The sequence below is a fragment of the Stegodyphus dumicola genome, chromosome 8 (assembly GCF_044657685.1).
Source record: "Stegodyphus dumicola isolate Sdum_Otavi_A_Nest chromosome 8, ASM4465768v1".
NCBI lineage: Eukaryota > Metazoa > Arthropoda > Arachnida > Araneae > Eresidae > Stegodyphus > Stegodyphus dumicola.
Window position 1 is genome coordinate 5554889 of NC_140775.1, and position 15028 is coordinate 5569916.

Here is a 15028-nt window from a genome sequence, read left to right on the forward strand (position 1 = left end):
ACAGGTGGCCACCATAACCTCCTATGAACGGACAGACAATTTTACATACTTGCCTTCCCCGGGATTCGAACCCATGCCCTTCGGCACCGCAGTCAGGTTCCCCTAACTACTATACTGTCTGGTGGCTCATTGTTTATAATTTAGTACAAATAAAATTATGTATCTGAGATGTAAGTATTCCATAAAAATAAAACTGAAGCACACACACAGTGAAAATATTGGCACTAAAACATTTATATTTATTAAAATTATAAAGTTTTCTAAAAGTAAATCATAATGAATAAAAAAGTAAGCGCTTATAATATAAAAGTCACATATTTTGGGGCTTTATTTTAATCATAAAATCAATTTTCCTTTCTCCTACATATGAACTGTTAATAAAGTTCATATTTTATCAATCCATTTCCCCATAAATATATAAAATAGCTTTGCAAGAAATAGTTAATTCCTTTTATGGCTTTATTAATTACTGCCAATATAAATCTTATATGGCACTTGAAGATTATTAAATCATTATTTGTAAAAAGAATTAATTAAAAAAGGCCTTTTCTATAAGAATATGATATATAAAGCAATCTGAAGGCAGTATTATTGCACAGTGTTACAAACAGTACATAATTACACAAATTATGCCCTATATTTCAAAAACTAATATATCTTCTCATTGTAGGCATCAACAATGAAGTATGTGAAAGACCTATTACTTGTCATCATGAATAATAAAAAATGGCAGTAAGGAGGCACTAGTAATTTCAGCTCTTCGTTTTCACAAATCATTCAGCCTCTCAGAACCTAACGCATGATCCCCTGCAAGAAAAATAGTAATGTAATAATATAATATCAACAAAATAAGAAATAAAGGATATTTGTTTTATTTATGCATCATACAAAAAATAAGAATTTAAATCTCTAAACCAAAATAAGTGAGGTTATTAAAAAAGATTTTCACATAGCAAAAAATTACGTGGATGCTGGAAATGCTTGTAAAAATGTTGCCAATGCAGGTTTTTTTTTTTTTTTTTAAGGGTAATAAATAATGTTCAATCAACTGTTTCTCATTCAATCCTATTAAACTTCTTCTCTGTTGAGTTTTTTTAAAAGGTGAGTGAAAAAACATTATGAACACTTTGTATATGTACACTGTGCAAAAAAAAAAGGTGGGACAGTCTAAATCTCTTATTCTACTGGGCCGATTGACGAAATTCGAATTGTGTTTTTCATGTCTCGAAAGCATGACTTAGGATATGCATTAATGCATTAGCTTTATATATAGCATTGTTATAATATATGTATTTTGACAAAAAATCAGACTTTTCTGAAATGACATGCAATTTTTTTTCCATATTTCGATTCTACGATTCAAATTATGCCGAACTGCCATGTTTTGTAAAAATCGCACGCGTAGTTTTTAAAAAATTAGCTCTCAAAATTTTAACTCTTCGGTGTTAATTGAATTTGATATATATTTATTAATATCTCTTTTTCTAGTAAACTTACTTGATTCCTTCTTCCAGAATTCATAATTTAGGCTTAATCCAAATATAATTTGCACATTTTTTATGATTTATTTTTAAAATTTGTATTTTTAAATACTTTTTATAAATTTCTCGGAAAAAATTTGTATTATAACCTATACAGTTTTTAATATTATCTTAAAGAAGATGTATTTATAGGCGCACCTGCAAAAAATTAGAGTTTTTTATTCAATTTTCTTTTAAGATATACATGAATTTACATATTGGAGCATTTTGAAATTTGGCATCTTTTGTTTTTAGCGATAGTAACGCCAAACGATAATACGCACTTTGTTAAAATTATTTGAAAGTATAAACGATGACTTTTTCCCCCACTCGTCTACAATGAAAAAAAGAAAAGGAAAATAGGTTGTAAAATGAAGAAGTTCGCCAAGTAAATTATTCTTGGCAAAAACTGAAAAAGCCAAGATAAATTTTTGAATTTCTCCTTAAATTTCGCATTAAAATTTAATATTTAGGCATAATTTGAGTCGTAAAATCAAAATATGTAAAAAAATTCGCATGTTATTTCAGAAAAAGTCCGATTTTGTGTCAAAATACCTATGCTAGAATGATGCTATATATAAATCTAATATATATCCTAAGTCGTGCTTTCGAGACATGTCAAAAGCAATTTGGATTTTGTTAATTGGTCCAGTAGAACAGGAGATACAGAGCTGTCTCCATCCCCCGGTAGTGTACATTCTTTTTTTAGGTGACTAGTTAAGAATTTCTAGTAATTATCACCAAAATATGACTTTGCTAATACAAAAAATCTTTAAAAAACAGAGTATGATAATATTCATTCACAAATATTCATTGAATTTCATTTTCATTCTGATCTTAAAGTATAGGATTAAATGCAATGTAAAAGGGTGACTATAATTTTTTTGGCTAATTAAGCTCAGTACAGAGAGAACATAAGTATAAGAAAGCAGTAGGCAACTCTGTTATTTTAAAAGATTTCTACCTTTGGGACTGTGGTGATTTATCAGTAAGCTTCATATACTTCTGTTGTTTAAAATTCAGTCTGTACTTCATTTCTCTGCTAAATTTGGATTATGAACACTGCGTTTTTCATTATACAGTCAAAAGTCATTAATTCGGACACCCATAATCTGGAATTATCTATAATCCGGACCTCAAAGCTACAAACTTTCTGCGATTGCGTCGCGTTGATGCATGCGCGTAAGACCTTTACGGCTGCAAATATGCGTGTTCGCATGCGCAAAATACGTTTACGAATGCCCGTTTAATGTATAACGGACGGTATAAGCTAAGCTAAAATTATCTAATTCATTTAATGTTGCAGATTGCGTTGTTCCTTAATCTTCGAATTGGATCCGGCTTATTATTTTTTTCAGACTGTTAGAGCAATTTTACAAAAGTAAGCTTGAACTTTCGATTATGTCAAATAGAATTTCTGATATACAGTGTTATCCAAATTAAACTTCCCTAACTCAGAGGACTGTGCAGAGTGTTGTATGGGTCATAATGTGATGAAATTTTAAAAACAGACACTTCAGATCATGCGCTCGAGATTTATTACACAAAAAAAATTAGTACAAGAAGTTGTCGATAGGTGGCGCAGTAAAACTACCAATGTGCATATTGCAGCAACGTGATTTGCAGAAAAAAAGCTTCTGCGCAACGTATCCAAAAGACGAGCCCTACAAAAGTGGAAGACAGGCCTTGCACAGGCAGTTGTTTCCAGCTATAAATATTCAGTACATTTACACTGTCAATGCCTTTACCCGAGCACTGGCATTCTAGCTACGCCATTGCTTGTATGTTTTGAAAGTATGTTTCGAAGTCCATTAAACAAAAAGTGGAATTGCTGCAAAAAAGGGATAAAGGCATATCCTTTGTTTATCTAACCATTCCGAAATCTGTTTATCAATTTCACGCTGCTCTGCAGCGGGGGGCAATGAATTGGAAGTTGATCTGTCAGCACAATCCTTATCTTCAGGGCAGATGTTTTTATTTTATTTGGCTTATAATTCCTTACTAAATGTAGTATTTCATCTCGATGTACTCCGTCTTTGATATGATTTAAATCAAATTCCTCGTCATTAATTCGCTTCTGATAGCGAAGAAAGTGACACAGAGTTTATTGAAAACGAAAAAATTTCGATTGAAAATTAGTCGGTATTCTCGACACAGCAATTATAGGACTTGAACAGCAGAACTTTGTAACTGAACAAGAAATTATGTCTGTTTATAGAATTAAGGAGAAAGTATTAGCACATAAAAAACGAAGCAATCTAAACAACTTACATTGAAAGAAATGTTTAACAAAGTAAACAAATAAATATTAAGCTTTTTTTTTTTTTTTTTTTTTTTTTTTTTTGGTGTAAATTTTGATACTCTTTAGATCATAATTGTTCTTTATTTCATAAATTACGGTTTCGTATTTTTAATTTTATAATTTCTGCATGCCATCTTACCAGATTTAAACTGATGATCTATAATCCGGAATCGCCGAAGTCCCGACGAGTCCGGATTAATGACTTTTAACTGTAATTGTCATTTTTATCTATATGCTTTGGACGCTGGGAATGCTTGTAACAATGTTGCCTAGTACAGGGGGGGAGACTGAGTTATTAAATAATGTACAGTCTTTTTCAATAATTTCTTCTCTACTGCTTTTTTTAATATAATGAATAACGAAACATTATGGACACTTTGTACATTTACACTGTCAATGAACATATTGGCTACTACATAAAGTTGATTAATGAAAAGTTATTCTTATTATGCCTTTTAAAAATTCTAAATGTAGGTTTGCAACCAAACAGTATTTTGAAAAGAAAGTCAAAAGAGTGATTTACATATTACCAAACTCCATATTATGTATTACTACATTAATATTCTAAATCTTGTTTTGACAATGCATTAATTACAGTAAATATTTATAACTGAACTGAAATGAAGTTTAAATGAAACTACGAATTAGTTTTAAAAATTATATAAAATACATATTATCTGCTGAAATGTACCTTTTGTAATTATATGACTTTCTTAGAGCAATTTTTAATTATTAATTTATTTACAATCTTTTATTTTCATGGAAAATCTTTTAGAATTTTAAGAAAAACTGTTCAATGCTTTACTATTTCACTCAATGCAAATATAGATAGTTACTGTGCCATAGGTTAATGAAGGCACTTAAAGTATAAATATTATACAATGAGAACAACTGAAATTAATTAATTTTCTTAATAAAAAATCTATGTATACAGCAGTGTGATTTTAAACTAAAGTACTAGATGATTTAAATTTAACTTACTTGGTTCATCAATTTCTGTTGCTATAATGAGAAAAACACCATCAGACTTGGCACGAATGTATTTTAGGTTATGGGGGAATTCAAAATAACTCCTATACATTACAATCTAGTGAAATTGAATATGAAAATTTGTACAACCCTAGACTCTGGTAAACAATGGCCTAATAAGTGATAGCTCAAGTATTCATTTTTACAATCAAGCATAACATTTGAAATTGATAATATAGCTATCGTACTTCATACATGCAATATCTAGACGTTTCCTGAAGAATCTCTGCGCCAGAATCAGTATATGTGTTTCACTACTTTATATGTGTTTCACTACGTTAGAGGGAAGACAAAGAACATTATAAATATTCAGCTAGGACATGCATGTGATTATTTAATAAATCGTAAATTGTGAAACAAACCGAAACAGGTTAGAATGCTGTACATTCATACACTAATGTATACTGTATCGTGATGGTCACAAATGCCATGTTCATAGGGGTAGACTTGTTGGCAGTCGTGTAGCTGGGGGGAGGGGGCAATCTATCCCCGGGTACAGCATCCAGGCGGCGCTAAATTCATGCTACAAAGTTTTTTAATGAAATGTTTTCCATTCTTGTCACACAGAAAGGGGCGCAAATTCGTCAGTTGTACCCGAGCGCTGACATTCTAGCTACGCCACTGCTTGTTGGCTATATTTCCAAACAATCCATTTTTGTAGAACAGTCACGAAGCTGACCACCTATCAAGACTTAATCACCACTCAGCCCGCAAGGCTCAAACTAGGAAGCCCCGAATCATCATATAATTCTTAATAATAATTTTTTCTTCATGAAATTAGGAAAAATGGGAACTACGGACTTCTGAGAGGGTGCTGGGCACAAGGTACCCAACTCGTCTAAATGATATTCTGGCAGTTACTAGTAGGATATATTGGAACACATTGGGTTGTTCCAAAAGTAATTTCGTTTTTGCCTAACAGAGGGCTTAATTGTATTTTTTCACAGCCAACTTCACACTTAAGCCGCATAATCATTATACATTTTGAAACAAAGGCACTAAATGATGCAAACTGGCGAATAACAACTCGTGAGATTGCTGACAGATTAAATTTATTGAATTCGACTGTTCATGGTCATAGGTTTAATGTCAAAGCCTAGGTTTAATGTCAAAGCTCAACGTATGGGTTCCTCGTGTTCTTAAAAAATAAAAGCTCTCCATCTTCAAGATCGTAATTTTGTAAACCCGTTTTGGCACTGCCGTTCTGTCATTACATCTTTTCCATAAACATTGTTTAATTTTTTTCTTGTTTGAATAGCATTTTTATCTTTTCGTTAGTAAAAAAGCAAAATATGCCGAAAATGCTGCTTTTCATTTTCCATATTTGAAATTGCACCAATCAAAAACTGCTGCGTAGAATCAATCGGAACTTTTTCACAAACAAGCCTTGCTATATCAGCTATCAAAATATGTAATGATTTTGCAGCTTAAATGTGAAATTGGTAGTGAAAAAATACAATTAAGCCCTCTGTTGAGAAAAAACGAAATTACTTTCCGAACAACCCAATATATGTATTCTGTTAACTGCAATTGCATGTACTTCTTGAAATATGGCTCAGTTCACAAGGATGGAACATCCTTCAATATCGAATAAACTGTGGCACAATTTCTAAAAGAGTAGTTCATTGAGGATACACTGACATATCATACAATTCATTGAGGTTCATACAATCATACAATTCATTGAGTTCATTGAGGATACACTGACATATTATACAATTGCTCCTTCAGCTGTCATTGCATTAATGGACTTAAACTAGTGTTTTACTTTTACTCTAAGATCATATAAAGAAACTTGGTATTAACTGTCAACAGAAACTTTGTATGATTCCTATCAATAACCCATAAAAGCATTGTTTTAACAGAAGATTTCACTTAGGAGTAACCATCTGTGCTGACAAATTCTGAAGTTGTTTTGAGCCTACTAGGTATCTCTAAAAGCAGCGAACACAACTTTGATCAATCGATTTGTAAATATATAAGTTCTGAATATTACAAATATTTAAGAACTTTATTCATTTACAAATGTTAATAGATAAGACACTGCATTCCAAAGAGAAAGTTTAAACACATACCCCCCCCCCCAAAAAAAAAAAATAAAATGGAGGTTAGATTATTTTGCTTGCCTTATTTTTATACAGAAAATGTTAGTGAATAGAAAATCAGAATATGAATGAACAGAGTTTAAGACACTACTACACAATATACATATGTTAATTCTTATAGAAATAAAATTTTAAGAAATTACAAATAACGCATATCCAGTGACGTAGCGAGAGGAGGTGGCACTTTTCGTGTGAAACTTATAGGGGTTAGTTACATGGAACTTCAAGAGCAGAAAATACTAATTGAGATTTATTAGATTATAGAGAAGTTAACTTCTGTTATCTGTATAAACTGTGGAAAACTAAAATTCTCTCTGCAGGTCTTTTAAAAAATCGGAATTGGTTCATATTTCAGTTATGAAACGAGTACTGTCTTATATTCACATCAATTTATATACCGTACGTTACATATAAAGTAAACTACATAAGGCAGCCAGCTCGTCGTTTGGAATTGAGCCACAGGCCGAACTACCAGTATTCGGACATCTTCCCATTCAGTCATTGGTGAAGTAAAGAATCACGAGATGCTGAACTGTTACATGAAAGTGAACTGAGTAGAGAATTGTTTTATACTGTACAGCTTACACTAAGAAATTACACTGGCTTACTTGCTAAAACCACCCTCACTTTGTAGAGAATATGCCTATAATTAAATGTAACTTGTGGCAAACCCTCGAACAGACGTGTAAGCGCTATGTCTAAGATGTAACAGAACTCAAGAAAGGTGTAAAAGACCATTTTACTACAGTAAACTGAAAAGAAGTCATACCTGGTGCTTACAAATCAGCAAGGATTAATGGCATGAGCTCAAAAGTATAATTTTAAACTAAAATTAAGCATCTATTGCCAAGGGCTGCACAGAGATATTTAAGAGCGAAAGTGGCTCTTAAGCCTACGCCAGCTTGACAAGCACTATCGGCAAGAATAAAGGAACGCTTCCTTATAATAATGAGTGTTAACGTGGTCTTCAACAGGCAGAAAATGTCTGACAAAAACAATCTCAAACTCTCACTTAAATACACACGAGCTAATTTGTATTCCGGCAGGAAAATGGAAAGAGAGAAGTGACAGTAGAGATTTGGAATATAAAATAACTGGTTAATTAACATAAATAAACCTCACGACTTCATATAACGTTTCGAATGGTGTAAGGATCCATTTAGTTTCATTAAGCAATTATTTTATGTTAATTTGCTTTCCTGTACTTCTCTTTTCTCGTTTTCCTGCGAGAATGTAAATTTCTAGCTTGCGCATATTCAAATGAGGTAGAAATGGGATAGTATTTAAACGAAGGTTTTAGAAGGTAGAATTAGAGCGTGTTCTGCCTACTGAAGACCACATTGCTAATTTGATTCTCATGACAGTAGTATTCTGCAGCATTGCGTTAGTTTCGCCATTAGGCTTGTCACGCTGACTTTAGGTCAGAGCCAACTTGCGTGTTACTCTATTTGTGTAGCCGTTAGGCTAACTTACTGTTACTTAGTTAAGTCAAACTCGATACCTTTGATTCAAGCCATAAATGCTGTCTATTCTGTAAGCATGGGTGATGCCTTCTGTTCAACTTTTATTGCAGTTAATAAAGCGGTCCTTTACACCCTTTCCCAGTCTCTGTGATATTTTACAAGATATAGTGATAATTTACTTAAGGTTGTTAGAGGTTTCGTACACTTGATGCTACCAACGAATAGCAGAAATGGAAAATACGAAAGATAATTAAATTATAATTCTAATGACAGAAATAAAGAGAAGTTCCTCACTGAAAGAGAAATATTTCAGAAATTTGTTTTTTTCTGTTACTGCCTGAGAAGACATAACCCAAAGGTGGAAAGACACTCGCTTTGAATAATTTATTCTAAAATATAGATTCCAAAACAAAATTCTAAATGTCGTACGTATTTATATTTCGAATTTTCGTCAGAGAAGAGCAACTGGAGTAATGAAGCAAATTTCTAGAATATCATCAACAATTCCATTAAAAGAAACGCAAGCAAAATAGAACTCTGAAACGCCGGAATGAAAAGTTTTATTTCAAAAATTAATACAGAGAATTTATTTATTTCTCTATATGTTATTTCAATATCTTATAGATTTGATTTTTTAGTGTGATTTTTTTAGTGTGCCCTCAAAAGCTCTAGCTACACCACTGCTCGCATCTGAAATTCAGTTACTTAAAAAGAATCTCACGTACATTAATGCCTGAAAATATTACCAGGGATTTCATTTACCTTTCAAATTAGTGACCTTTACTGTAGCTGATGCAGACGATTCGCCTAGTTCATTTTTAGCTATGCACCAATAAGTAGCCTGATTTTCTGGAATAATGTTTAAAAATTGCAACCAAGATGTTACTTCATATCTGCTTGGACCGCCACGAGACTGAACTGCTACTTTAGGATCGTCACCTGTAAAAATATCAGATGTTTGATTAGAAATTTACAAATAAAAATGCCATAAATTATACAATCATCAAAATTACAGATGTTCTTTACACGTTTATTGAACCATTTCCGGGCCGTTTAGTTCATGTTTAAAATGTAAAAAGTATTTTATTAAATGTTCGATCGAATGGCATTTCTTCTGGGCTATAAATCTGCATCGTGACTCGCGTGATAGAATACCTTTTTGTAAAATTTCCAGGGGTATTGATTTCCATTCCCATTCCACTCCTTTCCAGAGTCCATCGATCGTGGTGGATTTGCGCTTAAAAAGAGTACTTTTCATAGGTGAAACAGGTCACCACAGTCCATAGGTGAAACGTCAGGGGACTTCGAGGGAATACACAGAAAAGGTACGTATGCAGTACTTGTATCAGTCTTCATTTTTTCAAGGAATGCAGGGGTACTTTCCGACGTGTGACTTGTTACTTAGGCTTGATGAAGTTTCACTCTTTGAAAGTCATTAGAAGATATAAAGAAATAGAATTTCTTCTGTAAATACCAGACGTTAATCTTTCTCTTGATAGCACGATGAATTGATTTCAACATTTTTTTTTTCCCTCTTCGTACTGTTTATTTCACATTGTAAGAGAAACCTGGAGCAATCATAAATTCTTTACTGACACTTTCTTTGCATTGGCGGAACCAGATGTGCTAATTTTTTTCTCTTGGTTCTTGATAATTAATAAATAGACATTTTATTGTTGCAATTATTTAGGTAAACCCATGCTTCATCACAGGTCATAGTATATTTTTATTTATCTCCTGCTAAATAGGTTTCATACAGGGTTTTGCAAATTATTTTGCATTGAGCCACATGCCTCGGTGAAGGCTAGTGAACATTATTATTATTTTTTTAAGCGTTTATAAATTGTAAATCTTGGTTTCTTATTTTACTTACATTGTCGTTATAGATGTATTTAAAGATTTTGCGATTGATTTCTGCATCGGCGAATTCTCTTGTTACTAACGGTTTCACTTTAGAAACATTAGAAGCAATGCGTACCTTTTTCGGGTATTTCCTTGGAGTCTTCTTTTCATGTAGAAGGAACGATTCATGGTTTCTCCCTTTCCGATTGATAATATTGCTTATTTCGCACTAAGAAATTTTAATAACATGTCTTTGACAATGTTTTTGAATCATGGAATAGGAATATTTCTCTTTGAAAAGCTCAAAAACGCATCCTTCAATCCACAGCTTGTTTGCACGCGACATTTTCAGACAAGAATAAATTTAAAAGTAGCAGACGATATTTCTCGTTTCTAGTACTTCTGGCATCAATAATTCATTTTTAATTATTCACATTCTATATGTTCAGAATAAATGCAGATAAAAAAGTACACAGGTATTTAACTTGCTTACTAGGTAGGGGTTCTGTGTCACCATTGCCTTTATCAACTCTCCACTCTACGACGGGAATCGGCCAACCCATAGCTTCACAGGATAAAGCTACATGACCTCCAGTGTAGTTGGCAACGTCTTCCGGTGGGCTGACAATCTTTGGAGCTAAAATAATAATATGAATTAATTAAAGAATGCTATTAAACATTAAACAAACACTGGGTTACGTACCCTAATGTCTGTCTACAAGGCAGGTGAAAATGACAGTAAGAATTTATTAATTTCTTTATTAGTGTATAAACAAGATCACTAAAGTGGCATGTTTGAATCATTATAACATGCCACCCATACGTACGTACAACAATCAGATATACGGTAGTGTTATTTAAATAAAATACGATCCAGATACAAACTATAATGTGTTAGGATGAATACTTTCTTTTTAACATAGCATTTCATAAAGACGTTATATTTTAAGTTGTAAATTTGTGTAAATATTTAAACTCATTTGAATACACTGTTTTTGTTGTTTTTATTTATATATTTGTTTTTTTAAGGTTTGTTTTGTGTTTATTTGAATCTGTGGCCACACGTTCTGTGTATAAGTGTTTAATTCTTATATAGAATTGTAGATCTTTCAGTTATTCGAAGACTCATTTTCATCGTATGTAGCCGCGACACCAGATCTTTGGTAACTATCCACCTGAATAAGCGAACCAGTCGGATTTTCCAAGTCTCGATTCCGACTCTGTCACGTTGATAGTAGACTTAGAATTCAGTTAAAAGGTCATAACAACTCAGTCATAGTCTGTGGTGTCTTCTTTTGGCGATGTTTTGGACTTAGTACTTGCACCAAGCACCCTCACTACATCTAAACACGAAGATCTGCTGTGTGTGTGATTATGGCAAAGCCTCGAGGGCTATCTGCCTAAAGGGAGGGATGCTTTCGTGGAGGACTTTCTAAGAGAAACTGGCTCGTATACACGTTACACATGGGGAAAACCACGGAAACGCCTATGCAGCCAGCCCGTTCGCGGGATTCGAACCTCGGACCGAACTACCAGTGTTCAGCGACTTTACCGCTCGGCCGCTGGTGGGCCGAAGATCTGCTGAGAGACCACTTCCATCCCTTCAAGAATTTTCTACCATCCAGATGGAAATGGAATATTCTAGCCAAAGTCTGCTTTTGTCACAAATCCCAGTTAACTACTACCGAGTTCGAGGGATATTCCACTTAACTCTTCCACTTGAAATGGCCACCAAGAAGTCCAAACTTAAATTTCATCGAACATTTTTGGTATATTCCGGAAGGTGTGCAAGCAAATCATCCACCACCAGCGTCCTCAGCTTGATTTATGAGAAATTCGATGTTTGGGAGGCTATACTTCTGGCATACCTCCGTAGACTTAGTGAATCCATGCCTCGTCGTGTAGCAGCCGTTATCAAGGCCAAATGAGCAGTAACGCTTTTTTAATTATATTATTACCCATTCAACGGCATTTTAATGTAGTATGATCAAGCAAATGCATTGGATAGAATGAAAACCACCTGATATTCTTTATGTTGGTGTTTCAGTGGTTCTTGCCAGAGCTTAAATTGCGCCAGAGCCCACTGGAATCCATCTCCGGTGCTTCTTAGTTTTGGGGATAAATCAATTCTAGCCGGAGCGCACCGGAGCCCTAAATCAGAAGGCTTCGGATTTTTTTAAATGTAACTAAAGAACAATTTCAGCAGACATTTGATCTCGAAAATTTTATTTTTAATTATAAAATTATATTTAAAAAAATCGATTTTAACTTCTGAATGCATGCTTCTCTTTCCTTGGGAAACAAACCTTTGGATGGAGATCGAGACCTTTAAGGAAAGAAAAGCCCCCCACCCACAAGTCAAAGGCTTATTCTCCAGAAAGCATATTATGACAGCGGGTAAATTTTTCGTTCCAACACTAGTGTCTTCCCGCGGCGCAGAGCACTTGCAGACTTTTTAAACAATTTAACCAAAGACGGGTTATGATTGTCACTTGTTACTTTTTTTTCAGCTAAACCTCGAATTCGGTGAAAATTTTTTCCCTTTAGCTAGTGTTATAGTGAGAGGAGATCGTGGTCAGAAAATGTTGGACTTTTCTCTTTTTGTTTTTAAACCTACAGGTCATCGTTAAAATTTACTCCTTGTCCTCTTACTGTTTATAGCATTCTCTGTAGTTTAGTGACGCTTTAACCAAACATTTTTTATTGGTGTGCTGGAAAAAGAATGGTCTTTATTTCTATCATCCCTTGAAGTAGTACATTATATTCAGAGCCTAAATTAAATCGGAAATTTAGAGCTTAATTAGCACCTTTGAGCTGTTTCTTATTTCTTGCGTTAAATCTCATTCGAAGCCCCAACTAAAGGTATGTCCAGTACTTTATTTTAATATCTAATAACTTACTATATTTTTATTTATCTCTTTACATTTTATTAAATTTAAATATTAATTATTTACTTATTCCAATCATTATTAATTATTTTACTAGCCCTTTTATTTATTTATACATTTTTGTTCTTTCTTGACAGTCTTCCATAGGGTACCGGCACTTCTAATTTTAGAAATTAAGTTCTGGTTCATGGATATTTTAGAGAAATAACAGAAACTTACCACAGTTTGGTTTAAATATTTCTGTATTTTGATAAAAATTATAATTATCGACATTACTTTGTTATAAAGTTGAATCTGACAGGAATGTTCGATGCGGAGCGGAGCTCATTTAATAAAGTCCCAAATTAGAGAAGCTGCCCAAAATCTTTATCATGAAACTAATATACTGTTTTCATTTATTATAATTATCAATAGGAAATTATTTGTTAAAGATTTCTTTCAGCATTTGGGTTGATTGACGTTGATATTGTGCCGGTCCGCGAGCCAAGATTTAACTTCTTGCTCCCCGGTGTACCGTGCTTTTGGTGTGCTCGTGGCGACATCTATGGGTTGAATCAGAAGTGTAATGCGAGCTTTGAGTGGCTCTGTGGACGCTGCAATATTATCCGCCGAATTTATGCAATATTTTCTCTGGGTTGAGTTAGAAGTTTCAGATGTCAGTAGCTTTAGCGTAAGAAACGAGCGAAACGTCTGACACAAAAACTGTGTTATTGAATTAAATAGTGCTAATTTTTTTCTAATATATTTGTGCATGCCTCCCAAGAGTTGAAGTTTTCACCCGTCCTAACTGGAACACTTGTTCTATGTTCTGGTGTTGCGTTAACTTCTAATTTTTCCGGCACTGATGCAAAACATTGAAAAGCTATCAAAAAATGCACTTACCTGTATGTGAAAGCAGAAAAAAAAAAAATACACATTTATTGTCAGAATATGTGTAACTCTTGCATAATGAAACTCGGCAACGTCAAAAACAAAAGAGTGTATAGATGCCCTGGAAGATCAGCTCAAGTAGGCTGACCGCAAATAGGATGAGGCTGCCCGCAAGATGGTCATGGTCGAAGCTGATTTAGGACGTGCTGAGACTGCGTGAATAAAATCGTAGAGCTTTGAGGAAGAGTAAAAAGTTGTTGGTAACAATCTGAAATCTCTAAAAGTCAGCGAAGAGAAGAATCAACAAAGGGAAGAAGCTTACGAATCCCAGATTTGCACTAGTGGCTGCAAAATGCAAGATTGAAGGTCGTGAGTTCGATCTTCAACCGGGGCACCACATTTTTAAGTTTTTAGCATAGCTTCAAACTTGTTTCCTTTCACACGTCTTAACCCAAACTAATCGGAGCCTTTTCTGAAATATTCACTTGATATTTTATTAGACTTACTTATGGCAGCATTCGAACTTTTCAAGATTAGGTTATGTGAATATGGCAATGATTTCCATAATGACTATCTGCCTAATATAAGGCATGCCTCTGCAAAAAACTTTCTAGAAACTAGTTACGTTATATGTCAAGAGAACACCGATGCAGGCAGCCCGTTCACCCAGGTCCAAAACTAGATCAAACTACCAGTGTTCAGCCACAGATGAGAGGGCAAACGTTTCAAGAAACTGAATTAATTCTTAAAAAAAGAAAAGAAAAGAAAGAATTTCAACTGCAGAGGAATTTGAAATATTAAAAAAACTTATGAAGTAAATTTTGTGATTAAAAACAATCTGTAGGAGAGTTCGTGCTTCCAGGAAGGGGGAGATCAGAACAGTATAATTAAAAATTAATAAATCTATCTCACAGTTGCCTTTACCGACAGTTTTGTCTGTACTTTCAAAAAAATACAGTAAACTTTCTCCCTAGCTTTTTCGCCATTTGATTGTGTCCTGTCTGCCATA

At 33.7% G+C, this 15028-nt stretch overlaps 1 protein-coding gene across 1 annotated transcript in view; it reads right to left on the bottom strand.

The window, feature by feature from the left end:
- Window positions 1-216: 216 nt before the first annotated feature.
- LOC146995623 (insulin-like growth factor-binding protein-related protein 1) overlaps window positions 217-15028 on the bottom strand; it is a 40744-nt gene continuing 25932 nt past the window's right edge. Inside the window, exons 2-4 of the mRNA XM_085821530.1 lie at window positions 10755-10898; window positions 9182-9358; window positions 217-807 (exon numbers count right to left, since the gene is read on the bottom strand). Of these exons, the coding sequence (XP_085677656.1) occupies window positions 767-807; window positions 9182-9358; window positions 10755-10898 (362 nt within the window). The 3' untranslated portion in view covers window positions 217-766. The remainder of the gene's footprint in view (window positions 808-9181; window positions 9359-10754; window positions 10899-15028) is intronic.